Source organism: Aristolochia californica, unplaced genomic scaffold (assembly GCF_029961685.1).
Source record: "Aristolochia californica isolate CCGP_79_NKW_82.1479 unplaced genomic scaffold, dmAriCali1.0.hap1 SCAF_4, whole genome shotgun sequence".
In the NCBI taxonomy this organism is placed as follows: domain Eukaryota; kingdom Viridiplantae; phylum Streptophyta; class Magnoliopsida; order Piperales; family Aristolochiaceae; genus Aristolochia; species Aristolochia californica.
The window spans coordinates 2,371,443-2,395,928 of record NW_027182103.1 but is presented as its reverse complement, the minus strand read 5'-3'; the positions used below and the strand labels follow the sequence as shown (position 1 = coordinate 2,395,928).

The 24,486-nt window shown below is 37.3% G+C and overlaps 4 protein-coding genes and 1 non-coding gene across 5 annotated transcripts; 2 read left to right on the top strand and 3 right to left on the bottom strand.

Annotated features, from left to right (window-relative positions):
- The first annotated feature begins 3,245 nt into the window (after positions 1-3,245).
- Positions 3,246-9,885, top strand: LOC137962680 (ATP-dependent Clp protease proteolytic subunit-related protein 2, chloroplastic). The gene is made up of 9 exons (XM_068809688.1): positions 3,246-3,391; positions 3,494-3,537; positions 3,636-3,708; positions 7,044-7,164; positions 7,295-7,432; positions 7,611-7,727; positions 7,814-7,882; positions 8,012-8,107; positions 9,561-9,885. The coding sequence occupies exons 1-9, from the start codon at positions 3,318-3,320 to the stop codon at positions 9,699-9,701; spliced, it is 873 nt and encodes a 290-aa protein (XP_068665789.1). The 5' UTR covers positions 3,246-3,317; the 3' UTR covers positions 9,702-9,885.
- Positions 9,886-10,582: 697 nt separating this feature from the next.
- LOC137962679 (glyceraldehyde-3-phosphate dehydrogenase 2, cytosolic-like) lies at positions 10,583-13,855 on the bottom strand. Its single transcript, XM_068809687.1, has 12 exons — positions 13,778-13,855; positions 13,640-13,669; positions 13,454-13,554; positions 13,050-13,165; positions 12,862-12,961; positions 12,125-12,271; positions 11,958-12,018; positions 11,770-11,867; positions 11,357-11,499; positions 11,166-11,249; positions 10,952-11,041; positions 10,583-10,863 (listed from the first exon to the last, which is right to left on the bottom strand). Exons 1-12 carry the CDS (start codon positions 13,779-13,781, stop codon positions 10,818-10,820), a joined length of 1,020 nt encoding a protein of 339 aa, XP_068665788.1. The 5' UTR covers positions 13,782-13,855; the 3' UTR covers positions 10,583-10,817.
- Positions 13,856-15,132: 1,277 nt separating this feature from the next.
- TRNAV-AAC (transfer RNA valine (anticodon AAC)) lies at positions 15,133-15,206 on the bottom strand. Its single transcript has one exon. It is a non-coding gene; the product is annotated as a tRNA-Val (tRNA).
- A 285-nt stretch (positions 15,207-15,491) lies between these two features.
- On the top strand, positions 15,492-17,616 carry LOC137962681 (uncharacterized). The gene is made up of 3 exons (XM_068809689.1): positions 15,492-15,603; positions 16,149-16,237; positions 17,237-17,616. The coding sequence occupies exons 1-3, from the start codon at positions 15,565-15,567 to the stop codon at positions 17,382-17,384; spliced, it is 276 nt and encodes a 91-aa protein (XP_068665790.1). The 5' UTR covers positions 15,492-15,564; the 3' UTR covers positions 17,385-17,616.
- Positions 17,617-17,968: 352 nt separating this feature from the next.
- LOC137962678 (putative ABC transporter C family member 15) lies at positions 17,969-24,256 on the bottom strand. The gene is made up of 10 exons (XM_068809686.1): positions 23,440-24,256; positions 21,924-23,350; positions 21,710-21,796; positions 20,809-21,411; positions 20,461-20,625; positions 19,574-19,868; positions 18,955-19,475; positions 18,805-18,868; positions 18,480-18,719; positions 17,969-18,243 (listed from the first exon to the last, which is right to left on the bottom strand). The coding sequence occupies exons 1-10, from the start codon at positions 24,254-24,256 to the stop codon at positions 18,146-18,148; spliced, it is 4,317 nt and encodes a 1,438-aa protein (XP_068665787.1). The 3' UTR covers positions 17,969-18,145.
- Between the last annotated feature and the right edge of the window lie 230 nt (positions 24,257-24,486).

Genomic DNA, 24,486 nt, shown 5'->3' with positions numbered 1-24,486 from the left:
GAGAAGATGGTGCCTGTTTTGGCTTGGCCATATTATGTCTGCAAAACCATTCAATAATGTGTGGGAATGGATTACTGGCATCTGAGTGTGGTAGGGAAGATTTCTTTTGTACCTGTAAGAGATCCAAAGCTTAGACCTGTCTGTGGCAGCCATGTAGAATCCATTTAGGCTCATTTCCAAAGCATGGGAATTTATCTAATCTTAGAGGTAGGTTGAATGCAAAAGGGTTTCGTTGCTGTCAATACAGGATTAGTTAAAAAAGAATATCTCATTTACAATCGTTATATTGAATTTAGTAATAGAGGATAATATTTGTCGTAATTATCATTGATTATGTACATACTATTTATAGAATTACAATAGAGACGGTAAGTGATTAAAACTCTACAATTTGAGTCTCTCTTTAATTCAATCACTTACAATTTGAGTCTCTCTCTGTTTCAATCAACTTTTATCTTTATCTCTATCAAAAGGTATTTAAGTTTAGGAGATGTTCCTTTTAAATTGTTCCAACAACCCAAAGAGGAAGTATAAATAAGAAATAGAAGGGAAGGAGGCATGTAAGGAACAACAAATTTTGACTCAATCAGGTATCTTGACTCATTTACCTGACCTAAATCCAACTCAAGTAAGAATGAACGAATCAACCTGGATCATCATTTTTGAACTAGATTGAATTGGACTAAATAGGGGATTCATATATATTTTTAGTACTTAAAAGCAATTTACATACCAATAATTGTTTCTAAAAACTACATTGTCATGGTCCTATGGGGCCGCACCTGGGGTATAGGCACGCGAGGTTGAGTGAGCCTAGTATAGGATAGGTTTAAGGGCCTAACTTTGCGTGTTTCATCAGCTCTAGAGTTTTTACTATATTGGCTAGGTCCTTCATATTTGTATCAAAGTAGGCACCATGTCATGTGTTCGAATTTTAGATGGATAACCTATGAAAAAGGTTATCCAATGCCATAGTGAGAACTATCACAAAGCTGAAAAAAAGCTACCTAATATGGACCATCTTTAACAATGACACATTAATGTGACCATTGTGAACTAGGCTCTTTAATTTAAATCCACCCTTAAAAAGGAGATTTGTATAGCAAACAAAGCTCAAGCCTAGACCCATAAATAGTATTTTCAACGTCTCATCTTCAGTCACAATAGCTTACTCAATGAGAAGTGTTAAGAGTTTGGTTAGGCATACTCAAGGATTGACCTAGTACATGTAAAAGTTATTTGTTTACAATTCATTATACATACAATGCCCTCTCAATATGTTGATTTTACAATACGTAAAAAAATTGTGTTGCTCTTATATGACCTCCAAGGTGATAAGAAGCTCCATGCATGCAAAATCAATTAATTTCAAAGTCCAAGTACAATTTAAAAACTCAAATAAAATTTTTAAGTATAAGATCAATTTGTAAGCAACCTAGAAGCAAAGATTTGTTTTAACAATAGAAGCCAAAAATAGTTCGACTACATGACCAACTTCCTTTCTGTAGAGTTAGTGGTAAATCTCTGTAAGAGAGTGGTACTAAGATCGAGAACTAATCTCTTCCAAAGGTTGATGAAGTTGGACACACCAATATACTAGAGGAAGAGGATTGAACACTTGTTTCATGTTTGCTTTGAGATTCCCAATTAAATATTTTTAATGATAACAAACACCTAAGCTACTAATTATCTACACTAGAGTACGCTTGCCACTCTAACAATCACCAAAATAAATTTTTTACTAACATATCATTTGACTAGTCATGGATTGACCCCGAATGACCCATACAAAAAGGAAAGCAAGCCAAGTATGCTAGAAAAAAAATTCATCTAAATAACCTAACAATATTTGTTTGATAGGACAAGAGAGCTCATCATAACAAGCAAAGAAAGCCATGTGATAGATCGAAGAAAAACCACTTGTCCAATCATCAAGAGAGAGGAACTTTTAGTTGAGTGTCATTCGTCAAACGGCCCAATGAACGCAAATAGTGAAGAAGAAGAACAACCAAGATATAAAGCTTGATCAATGGCTGGAGAGAGAAAACTCTTTGATTGGCCTTGTTCACCTAGATGACCAAACAATCTAGTTCGCAAAGACTTGAGGAGGAGAAGTGGCAGCTAAAGGCCGAACAATGGGATTGCCCCTGTCTAATCGATATGAGAGAAAAAAATCATTGGATTCAACAAACCATCTAAAAGACTATAACAAAGAAGTCAAACACTGAGAGGACGAAGGCTATGCGACCAATGATCGCCCATTCAAATGACTTGTCCTAAAAACAACTATAGAACAAGAATGAAGACTTCAATCTGGGTAACGTAGGTCTCCAAAATTTATAAGTGACCTATGTATGTAAATAGTAGCTCATCATAAAAAATTTAAATATTTTATTAAGATTTTAGTGAGTTTCAAAAAAGGACAAAAGAGTCCCTCTATGACCTCAACATTTCATTATTAACATTGAGAACTTGTTTATTTAAGATGTTTTCACCCCAAAATCAAAAGCTCCAGACTCCTAAAGAAAAATATGACTCTAAGTGCTCTCTTAGTTTGAAACAAATTCGGGGATTGAATTTAGAAAAGATACCCAAAAAAGAACTAAATACTTTTTGTGCTTTTATTTTAAAATCTCCACTTAGTGAGCATCTTTTCATGCTAGAATCACAAGTCTAACACTTTTAATTCATATTATTTATTCTAGCATTTGAATAGTTTCAAATTTGGGACCGATATTTAGAAAAACCAATATGTACCTACTTATATTTTAAATCAATTATTTATACTTGGTTAGACACTTTGAATTATCAAAATCTAAACATCTCCGAGTTATACTTTGAAATTGATTGATTGGCCTTGATCTAGCAAATCTGAACTCATGTTATTATGTTTAGATCCCTAACTAATGAGCTTGTTTTGTGAAATCATATTTTAATTGAGTTGTCTTAATTCATTCCTTCATAATTGAAAAGCTAATTCAATTTTATTAAGATTTTAGAATTTTATAAATTAAAATAATAAAAAAATATGATTTTAAATTAAAAATTAAAAATAAAAATAAATTAAATAGATTTTTTAAAAATAAAAATAAATAAATTTATAAAATCCTGAAAAAAAAACCTTAATATGATTTAAAATGATAAATTAATAAATAATAGAAATATGGCCCATTACGATGCTGGTCTCAGTTCACGGATCACACTGGGCCCAATTTTGCCTTGTTCGCCTTATGGCGCCTCGGCGGATCCGTGGTAGACATAGCGCTGGTTGATCCCTGAACTTCCATTCTTCTGCGGCCGCTTTTGCCAGTTCAAAAATGATGGTCGCACTTCCCGTAACGAAGGCCTGCGGTCTCCACGGTCGAATCGGAGATTCTCAGCCTTCTTTCAAGTAATGTTGTCCCATTTTACGGTTAATTCCATCTATTGCTGTACAGATTTTTATAAAGAATTTCGAAAGATTTTTTATTATTTTTTTAACTTGTTATTGCAGCTGTATGAGCAGAGTCTTTTCAGGATTGAGACCCCAATCGACGGGTATAATCCTGTTATTTTTTTATATATTTTAAATATTTTTATGGGTATTGGGTGCATATGTTCATGCTGAGATTTCGATTTTTTCTTCAATATTTCAGGCCCCTTAGGAACTGGAAAACCAAATATCTCCTCTGAATTTCATGACAGAGTCCACCAGCATCTGCATTCGAGGTGTTTGTCTAGACTTCTTTTCGGTATTCTGATTTGTTTTAAACTATGGAGGACGATTCTTTTCCACCACGATGGTTCATGTTTTTAAGCGTAGCACCAAATTTTGTCTCTTTTCCTGTCTTTTGAGCTGGGAGAGTTAAAATTCATCAGATGCTGATGAAAGAGCGAGAGTATTGAGTTGCGAAGACAAATGAAGCCGGGTTCAGGTGGTTTTGGATACTTTCAATTAATGTTTCAAGTAAAGTAGTATGCTGTTTTTTGGTATTTAGGAAATCATATTGATTTTAGATTTAGTCACTTCAAAAATTAGTTATTTGATAGGTAATCCGGGAGAGAAAGATTATAAACTTCAGGTTTCGAGAAATAAAACCAATTCTTATTAATGAACACCTGCCTTTCTGAGAGAGACAAGATAATTCTGATATCGTCTCTACCCTGTAGTAATTTGAGTATATTTTGTTAAGAAAATACTGTCCAGTAGAAATAACAGTGTATCATTTTCTCTTGAGGATTTGCAATTCGAGTATTTATTCTTAACATCAAGGAAAACTAAGTCATTGCACAAGCTCACCTCAAGATGTGGATATGGAGTCACGTATTTTCCTCTGGAAAAAAGTTGAATACTAATTGCCTTCTCAAATTCCTTGTTTCCCTTTCAGTCTTGTTAACATGTGAAAATCTTCTCATGAGGGGAAATAATCACCTTCCTCATTCAAGCGGGAGCCAGGTTGGCTTGATGATGCTTGGTTAGAGATATTCCACTCTTCTGTTGATATTTGTGCCTATTTCATTTCCTTCGGGTAAAGAAGTCTCTGTCATGCACTTATATTTGTCAAACAACAACTCCTAAAATCTTCAGATGCACAAAATATGGCGGAAGCAGAAATTTTTGGATGCATTTACTGTTGTGTAACACACTCATCTGCTGCACCTCTGAGGCTAACAGCCTGACTTTGTAATTACGTAAGGGTCGACTGTTGCAGCAACTTCTCTATCATTTCTCTGCACCCTTGTTATCTTTGCATTGAATGTCTGGTACCCTGGCCTCATGTAAAAACAATTGTGCTCCTTTCTCTTGTTCAGTCAGGGACTGAATTTTTTGGGTAAAAAAAATAAAATAAAAACTATAGAAGCATGATATTGTTGCCTTCTAAGTGCACTGCAAGTTTTCTGTTGAGACTTTGAAGACTGGAAACCAGCTTCCTTTATATCACAAATTTCTTGTGTCACTTTAAGGAAAGGAAGCGCACAGTGACAACTCGCTTCTGCTATTTGATGTGACACTTTGTGCACATATAAAATAGAGGCTGTGGATACTAGTCCCTCTGTGTTATTTGGCTGCTGGTTTTCCTGCTCTTTCTACCAGTTTGATAAATTTTTGTGAAATTAGAAAACAAACTAACTATAATGTGGAATAACTGGTTCAGAGGAACCAATGAACATTTTGAGATATTTTTTGGTTTATCATTGGCTGAGAGGAAACACTATTTCTTCAGCTACTGCAATTATGAACTTTTAATGGTTTTGGAAGCACCTTCTGCCCTCTTGTTTGGAAGCCATCCTCCATTGAGGCCAGAAGTCCCCTTTGGAATGCATTTTATTAGGCTTTCTCTGATTGGGAAGGGAAAAGATAAAGAAGGACACATTTGGAAACAGAGATAAGAAGAAGAAGAGTGAAGAATCTTTTCACAGTTGAAGGAAAGAAATAGGTTCAGGAGACGAGATAAGAGAAGGTGGGCTGTGGAAGCAGGTCAGAAAACCAAAATGGGGTCCCAGTCAATATTAGAGAGGATGATGATTCCACTGGGATAAAAACTCTTGTGACCAAGAAGATGCAATGGAGAAGATGTTGAGGTCAGTGAAAGCAAGGGGAAGCCCACAAGCTTTTAGTTTGACTTGAATTATCTGGTCTATCTCTTTAATTAGCCAATTCTGGGCAATCAGAATTCGCACTCAGATTGCCAGCCTTGCCCTTGCCCTTCTTAATTCCCATTGGACCCCCCTTTGTGTTGGTTCCATGAGGTTACATTTTGATGGAAGTTTGAGCACGATCTGGCCCTTGGGTTGTTGGGTTTGTTTAACTCTCATGATGGGATTGTCTTCCTTAGTCACTCAAGTCCTTTTGAGTGGTACGACTCAAATGATACTGGAATAAGATCTTTTCTTTTTGGGCTAAAGATTTTAAAAGAGAGACCCTTGGTTCCTTTGGAGGTTGAGGGAGACCCCCAGGGGTTCTTAGCTGGTCTAGGAGAGATCTTGATACTCTTTGGCTCTTCTGGCCTGTCTTTCGAAGATTCAATACGTTGTGAGGGCTCATCATCTCTTGAAACCATGTCCCCAAACCAGCAAACATGTTAATTGATACCCTTGCAGGCAATATCTTGTCATTAGCTCCTCTTAGTTTCTTTTTTTGCCTGTTTTATTTAGCTCCTTATCTAGCTGCCCATGATGGCTAGTGTTTGGGCAGCCAAGTAAATTTTCCTGCTCCTGTCTTCCTCAAATAGATTTTTCATTATTTAAAAAAAAAAACAGTTTAATGGCTGGTCATTTCTTTAAAGCAGAACTGGAACACAGTATTGCAGCCGAAGCTTTAGCCATTGTCTATCCGATGTAATTAGCCAGTTCAGACCCTGCTGTTGTTTTTTTTGTTCATATAATTATTGAAATTATTATTTTTATGGTATATTGGTTAAACTTGTTATCCAATAAAAAGAACTGGGGGACTAAGTGTTCTAGGTGTTGGAATTGTTAGAATTGTGGAACTGTCAAACAGTAATTTGAGTGTCGGTTTGAGTCAAATGGTTGTACCACTGGAGTCAGTGTTGGTTGAAGGTGATGTTCTTCCCTTGGTTGCATAATTCCATTTCAACATTCAGAAAAACGAAATAGAATTCCCAAGGAAAGAAAAAACTTATATTCTAGACAATGCTTCATTGTTTCTCTTTCTTTTTCTGTTGTGAACAAAAATTCCTATAAAGCAAAGACATTGGAATTCTGAGCTCTGAAAAGAAAAGGTCAGAAAGTTTTATTTTGGTTGTAGAATGCCGGATTTTCTATGCCAGTAATGTTTGTTTTTCAAAAAAAAAAAAAAAAAGTCTAGTCATATAGGTATAAATGTCTTATTCAAAATTTTAAAATTTATGGATGTACTAATCCCCTTCAAGAGTCATATCTCTCTTTTTGACAGGAAGACTTTCAAATTATTCTTAGTTTGTCATTCGATTCATCTATGCTTCCTGACTAAAGAATCATTCAGTTATCAGATAGTCTCCTAATAAGATTGTTGCTTTCCAGTTATGGGGATACATATAAAAGTTCATGGTTGACTATTTCAGGCTTTCAAATAAGAAAGCACCTCGTGGACGTGTTAGAATGATGCCCATAGGCACTCCTAGAGTACCATACCGAACTCCTGGGGAAGGAACTTGGCAGTGGGTTGATCTATGGAATGCTCTTGTAAGTATGAGTGTGCAATTATATGCTTGGAGTGTATAATGTAAATTCCGATTGTTTTTGCTGTAATCTAATAATCACCGTTAGTTTTTATGTATAGCTGAGACTATGTTGTCGCTTTGTGATTATGTAGTATCGTGACCGAGTTATTTTCATCGGGCAAAACATAGATGAAGAGTTTAGCAACCAAGTGCTGGCAACAATGCTTTACCTCGATAGCATAGAATCGTCCAAAAAGCTTTACTTGTACATCAATGGTCCAGGTGGAGATGTGAGTTATTTTTAGATTCTCATTTGTGCTCTTTGTTTGTCTTTTTCTTCAAAGTTTATATTATTAGTTGGTTTGATGGTCCCAGATTTTTCTTTTTTTCCTAGTATGATTTTTATGGTCCTACATTATACGGTTGGTATACTTTATTTTTAGCCTTACAGTCCTGTAACATGTACAGCTCACTCCAAGCTTGGCTATATATGACACCATGCAAAGCTTGAAAAGTCCAGTTGCAACTCAATGTGTTGGGTATGCCTACAACCTAGCAGGGTTTCTCCTTGCAGCTGGAGAAAAGGTATGACAAAAACAAAGCTCATAACTGAGATCAGTTTTCCTCATTCAACAATTCTGTTTCTTATCTTTCTTTTTTATCTTATTTAGGGGAGTCGGTCTGCCATGCCTCTTTCAAGAATTGCTTTACAACCTCCTGCTGGAGCAGCTCGTGGCCAGGTTTCACTTTAATTCTTTTTCTCTGTTCTTTTCTTGTCCCCTTCCTTCCAGAAACATGTTATATAAGTATGTTTCTTCAGGTTGTATACTTATTAGATAATGGTGTTAGTTTTAATTTGCTTTTAATAGGCTGATGATATTCAAAATGAAGCAAACGAGCTACTTAGAATCAAGAACTACTTGTATCAAGAGCTAGCTGCAAAGACAGGACAGCAAGTGGAGAAGGTATTGTTTCCTTCTCTTGATAAATTAAATTGTTGTAAAGGTTAAATTGTGATAAAAAAAATATAATGAGTGTTAGTAAGTTCTGCTTTACGGACTGAATAGGAGAATGCTAACTACACTTGTTCCTTGAAAAATAATTTTTATACTTGAATGGTCTTTTCTTTTGTCTGTTTACCCAATATTCTTTTCTCGTATTTTCACTCCTCTGATGTGACACCCACCCAATAAAATGTTCATCATGCAACAAAAGGATTTTAATTGCAGGTATAAGTGTAGTTACCAATGCTTTAGTGCAGATTGCAACTATCCTTTGCTTATGTGTTCAATATTTGTATCTTCTACTTTGAAGTCAGAATCCCTACTATCTTATGGCTGACAATATGGTTCTTTCTCCTTTATTTTGCTTTGCCATTTGATAGTTCCATCCTCAAGTTGATATTCTTCACGTCTTTCCTCTCGATTACCATCCATCTTTCTTGACCCTCTCTTAATTCTTACCAGTTGTATATCCAATTTGACAAACCCTTTTAACCAGTGGACTACTGGGTCTCCTAAAATATGGCTAACGTTGTGGGCAATCATTGTTTTAATCATTAATAAAAAGAAGATAAATCCAGAATCTGATGAATGCAAGTCTATGCATCTAGTAAGCAATAAGAGACTCTCACATCTGATCTACTATCTTCACCTTATTCAAATCTTTGGCACCTACAAGCCAAAAAAAGATCAACCAAGCTGCGCAAAGAGAAGCTTGTTGGTCCTCAATGAGTTTGTATCTGGAAATAGGTGTCCATTAGAGGCTTATTCAGATTGTTGTTTAGATATATTTCATTGTCAATCACTAGGCCTGTTTCTGTAACAAATATTCTTCAGAACATTAATGCCATCCAATACAGATCATTGGGTTTAGTGGCATCTAATGTGGTCAATTTTAAGGTGGTTCTAAGTCTACTCAGCCAAGTCATAGAAGAAACTAAAATTGTTTTCATAGGTGTTCTTGCAGGTTATTAATGTTACTCATCATAAATTTCCTTCTAGGTTTTTTCATTTCTTAACATTATTGGTTTGATATTCCTAATTCTAGATCCTTGCTTTGCTCAATGGCCGTTTTGGGAGTTCCTCAATTTGAGATGTTGTGTTTAAATCTGACGGATATCTGGGGTTATTTTGGATGTATGTGACTGCTACCATTATTTGGGTAATTTTTTTTTTTTTAAATCATTGCCTGCATGTTACATATGTTGACTAAAGAACTGGACTGCTGAGACTAAATCATCTTGAATCAGTAACTCTTCCTCTCTGCTATCTGCATCTTCTGTTTGTGACAAGAAGAAGTGTTGTGTGCTACACAATTCTAGTTGAATCCAATTTTAAAGATTTCTTTCAAAATATTGGCCTTGTGGAACTCTTTGCCGTTCTCATGTGCATCTGCATGTTTTCATGGTTGATGCAGATCAACAAAGATTTGCGTCGAATGAAGCGATTCAATGCTAAGGAGGCACTGGAATATGGGCTCATTGATCGTATTGTCAGGCCCCCACGAATAAAGGCAGATGCACCACGCAAAGAGAATTCAGGTGATGGCCTTGGTTAAATCATTTTTGGGGACCAAACTTATGGCACTCCCTTGCAAACATCAAGCAAATCCTGTTTGGGTTTTGTTTATTTGTAAATTGTGGCCGTCAATTCTGCAAACGAGAATGGAGGTTGTTATTATTTTCCAAGCTTTCATAGATGTATTCGTTCTCAGGAAATCTTAAACTAGTGATTTTTCGACAGGATTTTGTCATCCATTTTGTGCAGAGAGATGCTACTCTTTTTATCTCACAGAAAAAATAGCTTCCAAAGTTTTTTTTTGACATAAGCAGAGAAAACGAATGGCTTCTAAAGTGTTTTTTTGACATAAGCAGAGAAAACGAATAGCTTCTAAAGTTTTTGGTCTTCACGTCGGAAAATGGACTGACAAAAGTCGGATTCGCTGGGTACACAACTACATGCAATTAGAGAACCTGGTTGAATTGGAGCTCCCGTGTGATGAATTTTAAATTGTGGTGTGTTTCTTCAAGAAGCACTTCAAGTGCAGTCTCAATATCAAAATACTCTCCATATTTAAGGAAAAAAACATTTTAGAATGCCCACAAAGGAGCTCTGCATTTTAGCTCAGCCACATGCATTTTTTTTTTGTTTAAAATAATGGCTAACAAAAATATTACGGTCCCGACGGCACCTTTTTGTCATTGACTTCTCATCCGGTTCCGTCAGGAATAAAAGCCACCCGAGCAAAGCCAGATTCAGCTTCACCTTTTTCTGTTCGGTAGCAGTGAAGCCACGTTTCACAACGCTGTCCAGAAGAAGGAAAAAGCAAGGTAGGTCGCCCCATGGTTCACAATCAGAGAAAACCATTTCGCATTATGCCCCATCCAAATCAATGGGTATATTCACTATTCAAAACATATATAAAGTAGAAACACCAAGTAGAGAGACTGCCTTAAATATATAAATCCAAAACCTCTTTGTTTTTATGTTGGGAAACCGGAGTGTTTATCATACTTTAAAAAGTTATTACAAACGCCGCATATTACCTCCCGGTATCACACTCCGCCCGGGCAAACACCAACAAGACTATAACGGGAAAATTAAAAAAAAGGGCTACGCTGCAGTTTTATTCTGCAAAAACTGAACCACAGGAATCATCAAAGGTTGAAACACCCTACTTGGTGGACGCAATGTGGCGGATCAAATCGACCACGCGAGTGCTGCAGCAAATCAAAATCATGGTACGTTAGCGGAGATAATAAAGAAAGGGAGGAAATGTTGTACAAAGTTCAGGTTTTTCTGAACTACCTGTAGCCCCATTCGTTGTCGTACCAAGAAACGAGCTTGTGGAAGTTGCTGTTAAGAGCAATGCCAGCTTTAGCATCGAAAATGCTAGACCTGCGCAAACCAATCCCTCCATTAGCTCGAGGAGTGAACATATGAAAAAACAATCTCTATGCCCCATAAAACTATAATACTAACGAGTAATATAAAACGTAAATTATTATGCAGACATCATTACCTTTGGTCACCAATGAAGTCAGTAGAGACCAAATCTTCCTCAGTGTAACCCAAGATTCCCTTGAGCTTACCCTCAGAAGCCTCCCTGCATGCTCCCCAAAATGAATTGATCAGAATACCACACGTCACCAGTCTCATCTTATCCAACAATGAAAGACACGATTTTCCACTAAATTTGAAACTATTCCTTACTTGATGGCAGCTTTGACTTCATCGTAAGTGGCACTCTTCTCAATTCTCACGGTGAGATCTACTACTGAGACATCAACAGTAGGGACACGGAACGCCATTCCAGTAAGTTTTCCATTCAAAGCAGGAAGCACTTTTCCAACGGCCTGCAAGAAACGTACACAGAACGTAACAAACAAATTCACTCATTCTCCAGATTACCATGGTCTGACAACCTATTGAGATATAACGTCTGTATCAAGGACTACAAGACACTGTACAGACAAGTGAGAAGAGCACCCTTCACCACAGTGTCGTATTGCCAAATTGTGGCGAACCTCATTTGTACAGTTTTATTTGGACGAAGAAAATGCAACGGAGAAAACTATATTGAGGAAATCAGTTTGCCGAGTGCACTTCGGGAGATCGTAAATTACCTTGGCAGCGCCGGTGCTGCTGGGGATGATGTTAAAGCTCGCAGCTCTTCCACCTCTCCAGTCCTTCATTGAGGGACCATCAACGGTCTTCTGAGTGGCTGAATTACAGAACAGTAGCAAAGCTTAAGGATTTATACAAAGCGCAGCAACTTGGAAACGTTAAGAGTTTAAAGATGAAGTATATCAACCAGTGATAGAGTGAACTGTTGTCATCAATCCTTCTACAATGCCAAATTTGTCATTGATCACCTGCATATTCCCAAACAGAAAACCTAAGACAATTTGACATGACAAACTAAACTATACGCTCATTCATTGAAGAGATGCCTTCTTAGAAAATGATTGTTGTAAAGACCTTAGCCAGGGGAGCAAGACAATTGGTAGTGCAACTGGCATTTGATACAATGTTGATGTCCGGTGTGTACTGGTCTTCATTGACACCCATAACAAACATGGGCGCATCTTTGCTAGGAGCAGAAATGACGACTTTCTTGGCACCTCCCTGTGCATATCCAGTTAATCTTTAATGTCAGCGCACAAGATACCGAGAACAACTCATTCAATGAACCCAGAAAAGAAGTAACGAAGCAAGTAGAGTTTCGAAGCAGTTTATGCCGTCAGAAGGAAAAACATGTTTCTACCACAGGTAACAACACCTAGGCCAAATAAGAAGGCTCAGGACCGCAAAGAAACTTCCATACATTTAGCAGAAAAAATGAGAAAAGGAATCATTCACTAGAACAATAGAAAAAAAAAAGTACAATTCAGCAAGCGGCTAGGCCGTCACAAGGAAAAACATATTTTAGATCACCGACAACATCAACATGCTCAAAAAAGAACGTCAGAACAGCAAACAAACTTTCCAGAACATAGGCGAAGAAGCTCTTTCACAAGTTATCACCTTATATAGCTCACTTAAAATACATACCCAAAAGATATAATGTAGAAAGCAAATAAAACTCCGAAAAAAAAAATCTTTGACCGAAACAGCAAGAAAATTAAACTCAACCCTCAACGATGTAAAAAAATGACAATCCGCATTTGTCAAAATGAACATGAGATTAGATAATGAAGTAAAAACAATCGCTATACCTTGAGATGAGCCGCTGCCTTGTCTTTGTCAGTGAACACACCCGTGGATTCAACAACAAAATCAGCACCAGCCTCACCCCATGGGATCTCCTCAGGGTTTCTAAAGACAGAAAAATTAACACACTTAAGGCTTCCATCATCGGACAGGTGCATCCATAAAAGCAACCAAAATCTACAAGAATGGCTACCTTATACCAAAGACAGTGACTGGTTTCTCGCCAAAAAGAATAGTCTTGGAATCCTTTACCGTGAGCTCGTGGTGCTTCCATTGGCCGTGGACAGTGTCATATTTGAACATGTATTGCTGCAAGTGCGAACAGACAAAGAGAATCGATAAAAGCAGAACAAGATAAAAAACGAACAAAGATCATCAGATCTAAACAATCAGAACCAGCGATCTGCACAATATACAGATATGCAACTAAGATCATGGATCGATGCCTTTAACTACCGATCAGATCAAGCACGCTACTTTATCCACCAAAAAAACAGATGATTTACAAATAACAACCGCCAGCAGACTAAGAAACAAAGTACAATACTCTCAAAGCTAAAACTAAAAAATGAAATACAAAAATAAAAAATAAATTACCATGTACTCAGTGGTGATGAAAGGATCGTTAACAGCAACAAGTTCGACATCATTGCTCTGAAGCGCGACTCTGGCAACCAATCGACCGATCCTTCCGAAACCTAAAGTTTCATCCTAATGTCAACTAAAGGAAAACAAACGAAATAAAATCAGATACAAAAAAAAAAAAAAAACAACAGAACATACCGTTGATTCCGATCTTGATCTTTCCAGATGCTAAAACAGAACCGGAAAAAAAATAAAAATGAAGAGAGTGAGAAACGAAGACAGAGCAGATCACTGAAAGAACAACAAGAAAAACAACAGGAAATCGAGGAAACTTACTCATGATGCACACAAATTTGAAGGAGAGTGAACTCGCTAGGGCTACACGGAGAGTATCGATGGAGGAAGCAGCAGAAATGAGAGGGTTTATTTAAAGACGATGGGCGAAAGGATTGATGAGTGGCGGATTTACCGAAACCACCTGTTTTCGGCAGGCGGAAGCAGTTTAGTGGTTTCAGGAAGATAAAAGGCAGTTTTGCTTTTTTGGTTCGTGCCACGTCACGTGAGAGAAGGTGCGGTGTCAAACGAATCACGTGACGTACCCTCCGTGATTGTTTCGGCTCCCTCAAAAGCTTGAATAGGAAAAGTCGTTGGGTGGGAAAGGGTAAATATCAAGCTAACGCCCCTGCAATTTTACGAAATTACGGTACTGACCTCCTTTTGGAATTGGAATATTCGATCGCATCGATGTTTCGAGAAAAGCGGGAGGTTGAGGTCGCAGTAACTAATTACCGACGGCGCCGGCTGTTTCGGTAAAGAAAGATTGAGATCGAGGGTAAACTTGACCGGTGAGAAGTACAGTCATATAATGACGCAATTGCCCTCGTTTTTGGCTCACTGATTTCATGATACTTGATCATTTAAGGGATTTTCTGGTAATTTAAGCTTGGATGCTTCAAATTTAATAACACGTGAAACCCGGAAATAAGTGCGTATATGTTTAATTTTATATACGGTATATCGATATATAATAATATACTCGTATATACATTTATTTGTGTACTCATTAAAGAGTAGAATGGTAATTGGGTAAATAATTAGAATAATAAAAAATTAACTTAGTAATTAATAAAACTATAAAATATAATAAATTATAATATACATAAAAGTCTAAGAATAATGTCATTATAAAGTATAATTTTTTAAAAAAATATTATAAAATTATTTAAGTAACACACTCGAATCACATTTTATCTCAAAGATGCATTCAGTCGAATAAAAAATTTATAAAACACTTATATCAATTCAACATCGTCGACAGAAGTCAAATGTCTCACTGACATCTTGGCACTTGAAATTTAATCAACGCTTCAAGAAAACATATATTTTCACAATTAAACCAAACTTTTGAAGTCGGATAACACGTTGACATGAACCAAGCATGCCTCAAGACCTCATCTAAAACATATACAAACCACATGAATAGAAGTCAAGACTAGAGCATGAAGAAGGGGCTTTATTCATTAAAATAGTACAATTATTGAATTGGATCCATTGGTATTGGGTACTTGTTACCTATAATACATATAAAATACATATTTTATACACTTGATTTAATCAAATTAAGGGTTTTAGGGTTGACATACCTACGCAGCCATGGCAACGTGTTAGATGAAAACGAAAAAGCAAATCATTGGCGTCGCCCGGACTCGAACCGGAGACCTTCAGTGTGTTAGACTGACGTGATAACCAACTACACCACGACACCTTTTGTAAAAGATCCTGAATTTATAATACTAATTGTATGCATATTATCTACATGCGGCGCTGGTCAGCCACCGGCAGCCACCATGGTTGATTTTCTGGTCTGTTTGTCAAATTCAAGTGTCCCGCTCTGGACCGAACTCTGTTGCTTGGAAGACAAGAAAAGGGCGCGAAGCCCAGCGAGGTTAAGCTGTTTCCACACTGGAAAGGCTGACCGAATATCCGTTTTTTCTTCTTCCCATTGTCCGTGAAGAAAGAAACTCGTATTAATAGGATTCTTCATATGGCTTTTGTATTGGGAGAGGGAAAGCAGGAGAAAAGGGTTTCTTCTTGCTTCTATTTCTTGATTCGCATCTGGCAAGATGGTTTCCTTCAAATGGAACAGATGGTTGAAACCTGAGGTACGGATCTGGTCATCCTTCTATTTTGTTTTGAAGATCTGTTGGCGATGAAAGGATTTGGTTTGATTTCTCTGTTATGTTAGAACTTATTATTGCCCTTCTACTGGTTTGAAACTTTTTCTGGAGCTTTACTACTGCATCTCCTATGCGAGATTTAATGGAAGAAGGTTTCTTGGGTTTGGTGGTTTATTAGGCTGAAACCTCTGTGGCTTGCTCTATCTGGTAACTGCGCAAGGCTAAGAGATAACACCAGTTGCATGTTTCTGTAGATCTTTCAGGCAATCAGAGCTTTATAGCTTTTTCGATTTTAAATAAAACTCAAAATGAGCATTCTTTTAAGGGTGTGTAGGTCGATTTTTTAGAGGTCAAACGCACAGCAATAACAAGATCTAATTATTATGGGATCTGAATTTTTGGATAATGATCCGATCTTTTGTTTGTAAAGCTACTTTTATATTGTATTTTTATTATTTAAAGTGACAAAAAGATATTTTGAGCTGATTGTCATGAACTGATGATTCTATCTCATTTGTGTATGAATATAGGTGTTGCCACTTTTTGCAGCCACTGGTGTGGCTGTGAGCATTTGTGCTATGCAACTTATTCGTAACATCACCGGCAACCCTGAAGTAAGGTCTGTACATTTTTCTTCAAGCTTTGAAAACACCTTTTGCACAAAAGAAGATCTTTTAAATTTTGCTGTTTTTCAACTCTCTATTTTTTCATCAATGAAAACTTCTTGTGTTTGCATATGAGAGAAACAATGACAGGATGGTGCTTCTTTTAGCATCTTATCTTTTGGGAGGATGAGATTACATAAAATGTGGTCTCCGTTAAGAAGTAAGGAACAAATTAATAAATTTTCTTAGTTCCAGAACAAACTTAGGAGGATTTTGTATATGTCAGAGTTTTCTTTCTGATTTTTAACTGAAACTGTAAGCTGGAGCCTTGAACATTATATTGCACTGATGAAGCAAATCGAGAAGTGCGACAGATGAAGGTGATGAACCTGTATTATTGTTGGCATGAATAAGACGAATTAAATCTGATTGATCCCTTGGGATTGAGAAATGGAAAACTGGAACGGTTAAATCGGTCCATGAATTTGTACAAGTTTCCCTGATTTGTGATCTGGCTATTACTCTGATCTATGCAAGAACTTTAGTCTTGGATATTAGTGTTTTTAAATTAACTATGATTTTGAACTAGTTATTTAAAAAAATTAAGTTCCTTGAAAATTTAAAATATTTTAGTTATCAAGTTTCATGTTTTCTTCTAGTTTAAAAACCTAAAAGTCCTTTCTTAAATAGTGTCCTATCATCATTGAAACCCTCATTTTCCTTCTCTTTGCCTAAATTTTGGAACAGTAGTGTAAATTTTTTTTTTTTTTAGCAAAAGGTGTGAATGTTTATCAGTAGAATAAACTACAAGGAAATTTTCTTATAAGAATCATGCACTATAAAAAAAAAGAATCCTATGAAACTTCTCATTATTTTTCATTTCCTTGTTATGAAAAGAATCTGAGAGAATGCTACCTTTACTAGAGCTTTTAAAGGTTTATGGCTTGACACAAGTAGATTAAAAAAAATAATGAAAATGGGAACTAATGATGCCATTTCTTTTTCTTTTTCAGGGTTAACAAAGAGAAAAGAACACAAGGAGTCTTTGATAATTATGCAGAAGGAGAGAAATATGCAGAACACGGTCTTCGGAAATTTCTCCGAACCCAAACACCAGAGATCATGCCAACTATTAACGGATTCTTCTCAGACCCAAAGTGATTCAGAGATGGATCGGCTACTGTAGTTATGGGTTTTCCATTTACAGGAGAGTTGTTTTGGTTAGTCAATTGTTTGACCTGGAGAAGGACCTAGATGTTTCCTTTTACAGCATTTTATACTTCCATGTTGCTAACTGAAGCTGGATGATCTCTATCTGAGTTTGATTGTTTCTTCCAGATAATAAATTCTAAACTTTTGAAGATTTAACACAAACAACTTCTAGCTCATGACATGGTTTGGATTTGCTGCTCCTACGGCAGTAAATTTGTGTTTCAGTCCAATCACAGGCTGTTTGTGATTTGTTGTAGCCTTGTGTGAAAAAAGGGTATGGGATTAATCACATATACTAAGCAGAGAAGGCACAATTAGATGTCGTAAGTGCGGTACAAGTGGGCATCCTTCCAATCCATCCTTGCTTGAATTTTCTTTTCCATTTCTACAGTGTATACATTCTTTGTCAACTTTGTTTGCCTTCTCCTGTCTTATGGTTAATGGTCATCTTGGTTTGGTTGTTGCTCTTGTAGATATTCTTGCTGCTATCTCTATTGTTAATGGAGTGTGTTATTGTTTTATATTTCTCTAATTTGAATCCACCCGGAATAGTTGGATGATCTCAGATATTTTGAACCATTTGCCTCTTCTTCTTTTTTTTCTTTTTTTCTTTCTTGTTTTTTAAGAGGGGGATGGCCGTTTCTGTCTAGCCCGACATACACTACTTCCAGAAAATCTGTGGAAACCTCTCCTTGACCCACATTGTGTAACTACTTGGATCTCCTTAAAAACTCCATGACCAACTTGGAGAATGCAGAAGATTTGTCTTTGAGTAATTGAGTAGGAGAATCATATTCCAAAATTTTGCCTGCACCAATCCCAAGAAAATGATACCAATTACATATTGAGAGGGAAAATGAATTGAACACATAAGGAAAACATATAGGCATAAAATTAAGTCATATATATATATATATATATATATATATTTTTTTTTGTTTAGTTGTTGGTCTCTTCAGAGATCGAAAGCACAAAAAAGAACATCTGAGACTCATCAGTGAACTGATGAACCCATTATATTGGTATTTCAGAAGAACAGTTTACCTTCATCAAGCACCAGAACAAGATCATTGTCAATTACTGTAGGTAGACGGTGGGCAACAGTGATTACAGTACAATTACTAGTCTCCACTCTTATAGTCTTCTGAATCACATTATCTGTTTCTGTGTCCACAGATGCTGTGGCTTCATCTAGCACCAGAACCCTCCTCTTTTTAAGCAACACTCTGGCAAGGCACACCAGCTGCCGTTGCCCCACACTCCAATTCTCTCCATCTTCTGCAACTGCAATAATACATAGAAAATTTTTTATGATAAATACATCAAAGAGACCTCAGCCAAATCATCCAGGAAAAAGATCCCTAAATACCTGGTGCATCCAGCATCCTCTGATCTTGCCTCACAATTTCCCCAAGTTCACACTTATCCAGAGCCTACACACAGCAACAGTTTAGAAGGGCTCTTCTTTGGTCAAGACCAGCAAATAAAATAACAAAAACTGATGAATGAATGGATTTACCTCCCATATTTCGGCATCTGAATGCTGCTGGAGAGGATCCAAATTTGCCCTCACATTTCCCTGAAACAGAGTTGGGTCCTGTGGAATTATACTTAATCTTGTCCTCAAATCCTGTAGGCCCATCATACAAATGTCAACAGAATCAATAGTAATTCTTCCTTCAGTGGGTTCTACCACACGAAAAAGTGCTTGAATAAGAGTGGACTTGCCACTGCCAGTCCGACCCACAACTCCAATCTTCTTCCCTCCTGGAAATTTGCAAGTGATTCCTCTCAAGACCATGGGAAGGCCAGGGCTGTATTGGACATGGAGGTTGTCAAGTTCAATTGTTCCATTTGTTGGCCACTCTGGTTTGGGTCTGCAATTTTCAATCACCAACGGAGCTTCACTAGGTATGTTTGAAAACTGTAGAATTCTCTCCACTGAGATCATTTTATTTTCAACATTGCATAGGTTCCAGATCACCCAAGCCTGAAGTACATTCAAATTCAAACCATATGTAGCAGCAAGCCCAGCAAGACCTGAGAGTTGCACCCAACAGCTTTTCTAAATTAGAGGATTAAATGGAATGAGAGAGAGAGAGACAGAGAGAGAGAGAGAGAGAGAGAGAGAGGCTTACTGGGATCTACAGATGATCTTGGTAGGGTAACTAAGATCAATAGTAGAAAAAAGAAGACAAGATTGAAAAGAAAATTTATTCGGACACAGAGCCATTCCATAGTGGCACAATTGTGAAAAGCAATACGAGAGTAGTCATCAATGACGCCAAGATTCTTGTTGTGGAAGCGTTCTTGCTGATTGAAGCAGCGGATAGTTGCAGCTCCAGCAATAGATTCAGAGAAATGGTGAAGGATTGGACCTTTTCTTACCCCTACCATTCGAGCAAGTTCCCTAGCAGTTGTAATATAGTAAGCCTGCAGAAAGTTGATTAGTTTGAAACTATGACTTCATATAGTACTTGATTTAATTTTCAGAGATCCTATGTCAATTGTTAGAAAATTAGGACTGGCATAGTTTGCATACCTAATAAAATCTAATCATGAAACTTCAGTTGATCATTATCCAAAGCATTAACCATATTCTATGTAATGAGCATGAGGATGACCTGATTTTTTTGCAGGATCCATCTAAAAGCCAACATTACTGATGAGAGACCCTCAAGCCAAACCCTTTAGTGAATACCTACGATGGATCTAGTAAAAGATAGCTTTTTATTTTATCCATAATAAAAAATAGTTGGGCCAAAAAAAGCTTTCTTTTTCAGCTGGATTGACTACACTGGTTAAATAGTTACAACAATCATGAAAAGCAATTTCTCCCATTAGCCACATGATTATGAAGTTTCAAAGAGTAAGAATTCATATGTTAAACCCATTATAAGTACTCAAAGTAGATGAACTCATTTTTTAAAAAAAAAAAGTAGATGAACTGAATCTAGGTCATTTGCCTATGTATTTCATACATCTACTCATATGCGTAGAAATGTAGTTTGAGCAGTTTCCTTGCCTGATACCAGATGGAGATGGCCAGGATGATGACAAACAGAAGGAAGACCTGCCAGGTCACTTGGGACATAAGAATAATTATGGCCAACAGTTGAATTAGTGCAAATGCCAATCCTGCTAACCTATATGGAATATCTGTGTCCACAATACCTTGATCTGTAGATGTCTGCAAGGAAAAAGTAAAGAGAAAATGCAAGTTTAAATCCAAAATGTCGTATTTATAGGTTAAGATGAAAAATGGTAACTTCAATCCATCAACTTAGTTTGTTCACAAGGATTTTTATTATGTATGACAAAGAAAGAAGAAGAACTATTTAGTATGTATGACAAAGAAAGAAGAAGAACTAACCCTGTTGAGAATTCGACTAGAAGGTGTAGAATCAAAGAATGACATAGGAGAACGGAAAACAGATGTAATCATACTGGAAAAGAGCCTCTGTGCAGTTTCAAGAGCAACTGCAGAAAGTAAGACAGCTCTTCCTAATATGAAGACTGAACTCCCAGCAGACAACAAAACAAAGACGCCAATCAAGCGTTCTTTGCTCATTCTACCTTCCTTCTCACTCCCCCAAGCAATCCAGTAACTGCTGCCTATTTGGAGACCTTGGAATAGAACTTGACAAAGAAGAATAATTGGAACAAAAAGTCCTTTATAGGCAGAGGTGATGAAAGTTGAATAGACCCTCCATTTTACTCGACCGGTTTCCCTGTCTTCTTCACAGATTTTCTCTGAAAGATTATTGTCGCTGCCAATGGTGCAAGGCTTTTCTTCTATCAGCTCTGATTCTTGAACTTGAACTGAGGTGGATGTCAGCAAGTTGCTTTCCTGTGGTGAAGTCACTTGGCTGAGAGATTGATTGTGTGCTGCCATTTGTCTGACAAGTTCACCATTGGTATCTTTCATCAGATCTTCATACTTGCCAGATTGGACAATTGTACCATCTCTCATTACCTACACATGACACAAGGAAAAGATGTAGCTTTCTTAAATGAAAAATGAAACTAGAAGTGAAAGCCACTTTTACCTAGTCAATGTTACCCTGGGACTGCTCAATCACTTCTTATATAGCTTAAAAAACCCACCAAAGACTTCTTTGAGTCATTGAGAAACTCAACCAGTCGTTGTTCAATTCAATTCGTGTAGTCTTGATAAAGGGACAACTATGAAGCCATACGAGCCTACTAACAATTAAAATCATATATTTGCATAGTGAAACGAGACATTTATAGTGTCAAAGCAATAACTTTACCAGTACAAGATCTGAGAAATCCAGGAATTCAAGCTGATGAGTGACATAGATGACACTCTTTTCCACCAATAATCGCGATAGGCATTCCTGCACTTCAAAAGCAACAAACTAATGGGTTCAATGCACCTTAGTTTTTCAGTACATCGCAAAAACACTAACCTAGCTTAATTATATAATGTAGACCATCATTAACTAATCTGAACTATCATATTACCTTAAAGAGATGTGCTCCTGTATGTGCATCAACGGCACTAAAAGGGTCATCCAACAAAAAGACATCTGAGTTGCTGTAGACCGCCCTGGCCAACTGTATCCGCTGCTTCTGCCCTCCACTCAGATTCATGCCTCTCTCTCCCACCATTGTCATATCTCCATCAGCCCACATTTCAATATCTTTATCCAAAGCACAACACTTGACAACTTCCTCATAGAACATTCCATCCATTTTCCTACCAAACAAAACATTTTCTCTAACAGATCCAGTTTGTATCCAAGCACTTTGTGGAACATAAGCTTTCGAGCCATATACTTTTGTTTCTACCCCGCTAATTCTCGGAATCTCACCAATAATGCTGCAAAGGAAACTTGATTTCCCAGATCCTACAGACCCGCATATCGCAACTTTCTGACCTTTCCTGATCTTCAACTTTTTCGTAATCTTAACAGCAGGCTTCTTTGAACTGAAATTGGTCTCCCATGCATACTCCCCAACTTCAATCTCAACTGTCACATCAGACATGTTTGGAGTGAAATTGTATGCCAACCTTTTCTGATCTTCCTCTCTAAGGAATCCTTGCACCCGATAAATTGAAACTTTTGTTTGAGCAATCATCGAAATCAGTTCTGGAAGATTATAGATGGGTTCTTGTAAAATCCGAAAAGTAGCTAAAGCTGACAACACAACACCAGATGTTAGTGGCACTTTTACAATGATACAAACACCAAAGGTAGCAACTGAAACTAGCGTTGGAGAAGCCCAAAAGAGAAACGCAATAGCTGAACAAGTGTAAAGATATCTTTTCAGCCAAAATCTTTCTATTTGTCTTAATTTAAGGAGCCTGTTCAGATATGTTGTCTCCCAAGACTGCAATTTCAAAATTTTCATGGACTTAAGGGTCTCTGAAGTGGCTTTGACTCTGGAGTCTTTTGCTTCCATGATCTTTGAATGAAGGCTTTCTTGCAGATTAGCTAGTGGGATATTGCTCACCATGACTAGAGCCGTGGTGAAAAGTGCTGCAAGTGATGCAGCACCACCAAGACTTCTAAACAGTATAATCAATGCTAGAGAAACTTGAACAGGAAGCAGCCAAATACCATGGATGTACCAGAAGAAGTCTCCTATCCTCTCCACATCGACATTGAGTAGGTTAATGATTTTTCCACTGCTCATGCTACCATAACGTATTGAGAGAGTCTTTCTGTAAATTGCTACCATGAGAGCTGCTCGGACTCTGACACCCAACTGGTGTGCCCCAAAATACCACTGCCTTTGGGAAAGTGACTCAACTGTTTTAGCAATGAAGAATAATAAAGCAAGCAAGTAACCATAATGATAGCTTGAATTATTATCTTTTCCAGATAAAAAATTCACAAAGTTAGTTATTAGGAAAGGACCCAAATAGGATGAAAGAGTGTTTATCCCTGCCAAAATTCAAATAAGCAATTAGAAACTGACACCACACAGAGACACAAATAAATAGTATCCTAAATGAATTTTAACTGTAGCATACCTGCAAAAATTGCATTTATGAGCAAAGGTTTCCAGATGAACTGGATCAAAGCATCTGGGACTGAGGAAACTTCTGTTTTCTGCTTGAGAATAGCATCCTGTAACAAAGAGAATGAACTTTCTGCAGTTTCTGTTTTGGGAACCAAGGGGACATGCCTGAGTTCAAGCTTCTCCTTATGACCTGCTTTGAGTAGTGGATTCAACCACTGGAAAGTCAGCCTGCTCCAAATTCCAGCATTGTCAAAACCATTGCTGTTGTTGTCTTCATTCTCTTTCTGTAGCAGCGGGCTAGTGACTTCTTGCAGATCCCTCCTCCTGTTCATACTTACAAGGCTGAGGCAGAGAAAGATTGAGAATGGGAAAGTGGCAAAATTGCAGAATTTAGGAACTGGGAAAGAGATTGACAACGAGATCCATTTTAAACGGTTTAGTAAGAAAACGGCAATGGTGAACGTATCGAGAATACAGTAAAGGAACCACCAGGACTTGAAGACTAGAGGCCAGCTTTTGTTCTCTCTAACTGTTCTCTCCCCGCTATAGATTGTGAAAATGGTAATCAGAGTCCAAGTTACTGTGGGAAGAGCAGATTCGAGAGAGATGGCTTTGAGCATCCATATCTCATAAACTGAAAAACCCAGATAAGAACAAGAGATCGAAATGTTACAGAGAATGACTCTCTCATTAAAAAATGTCGATTTTCTCTCCCTACTTTCCTGGTCCAGCGAGTGTCTGTCCTTCTGTTTGAGAAAAGTTACAATAATCCAAATCCAGTACAGCAAGAAAGCTGAAGTGCTAACGACTTGCAACGACCACTCCATGGAAGTATGTAGTAAAACAGGGAGAACAGCTAAGAGAAACATGGCTAAAAACCAGAACAGACTTCAGAAACAAGGGAGGCCCCTGTCAATAATACCATTGAGAAAAATGATCATATCAATGAAGCTGTCTGCTAAGCCAATGGGAAAACAAGAGAGACCCAGTTGAAGTAAGAGAATGAGGATTACAGATAAGGGAGCACAAAAGATGCTTCACCGACTTGCTGCAGTTA

Bases quoted from the DNA above. Each gene is read 5' to 3' on its own strand.
- LOC137962679 (XM_068809687.1), bottom strand. The intron at 13,166-13,453 runs GTAATTTATTTT...TCGCACTTGCAG, and splicing joins TCATCACCACTGAGTACATG to CAATACATGTTCAAATATGA. The intron at 12,019-12,124 runs GTCTTTACAACA...GGGAATATGCAG, and splicing joins GTCTTGCTCCCCTGGCTAAG to GTGATCAATGACAAATTTGG.
- LOC137962678 (XM_068809686.1), bottom strand. From the start codon at position 24,256: ATGGAGTGGTCGTTGCAAGTCGTTAGCACTTCAGCTTTCTTGCTGTAC. The intron at 21,412-21,709 runs GTAAAGTTATTG...TGTCATGTGTAG, and splicing joins ATTTCTCAGATCTTGTACTG to GTAATGAGAGATGGTACAAT. The intron at 18,244-18,479 runs GTAAACTGTTCT...GGATTGGTGCAG, and splicing joins TGTTCTGGTGCTTGATGAAG to GCAAAATTTTGGAATATGAT.
- LOC137962680 (XM_068809688.1), top strand. From the start codon at position 3,318: ATGATGGTCGCACTTCCCGTAACGAAGGCCTGCGGTCTCCACGGTCGA. The intron at 3,709-7,043 runs GTGTTTGTCTAG...TGACTATTTCAG, and splicing joins CACCAGCATCTGCATTCGAG to GCTTTCAAATAAGAAAGCAC. The intron at 8,108-9,560 runs GTATTGTTTCCT...TGGTTGATGCAG, and splicing joins CAGGACAGCAAGTGGAGAAG to ATCAACAAAGATTTGCGTCG.
- LOC137962681 (XM_068809689.1), top strand. From the start codon at position 15,565: ATGGTTTCCTTCAAATGGAACAGATGGTTGAAACCTGAG. The intron at 15,604-16,148 runs GTACGGATCTGG...GTATGAATATAG, and splicing joins ACAGATGGTTGAAACCTGAG to GTGTTGCCACTTTTTGCAGC. The intron at 16,238-17,236 runs GTCTGTACATTT...TTTCTTTTTCAG, and splicing joins ACCGGCAACCCTGAAGTAAG to GGTTAACAAAGAGAAAAGAA.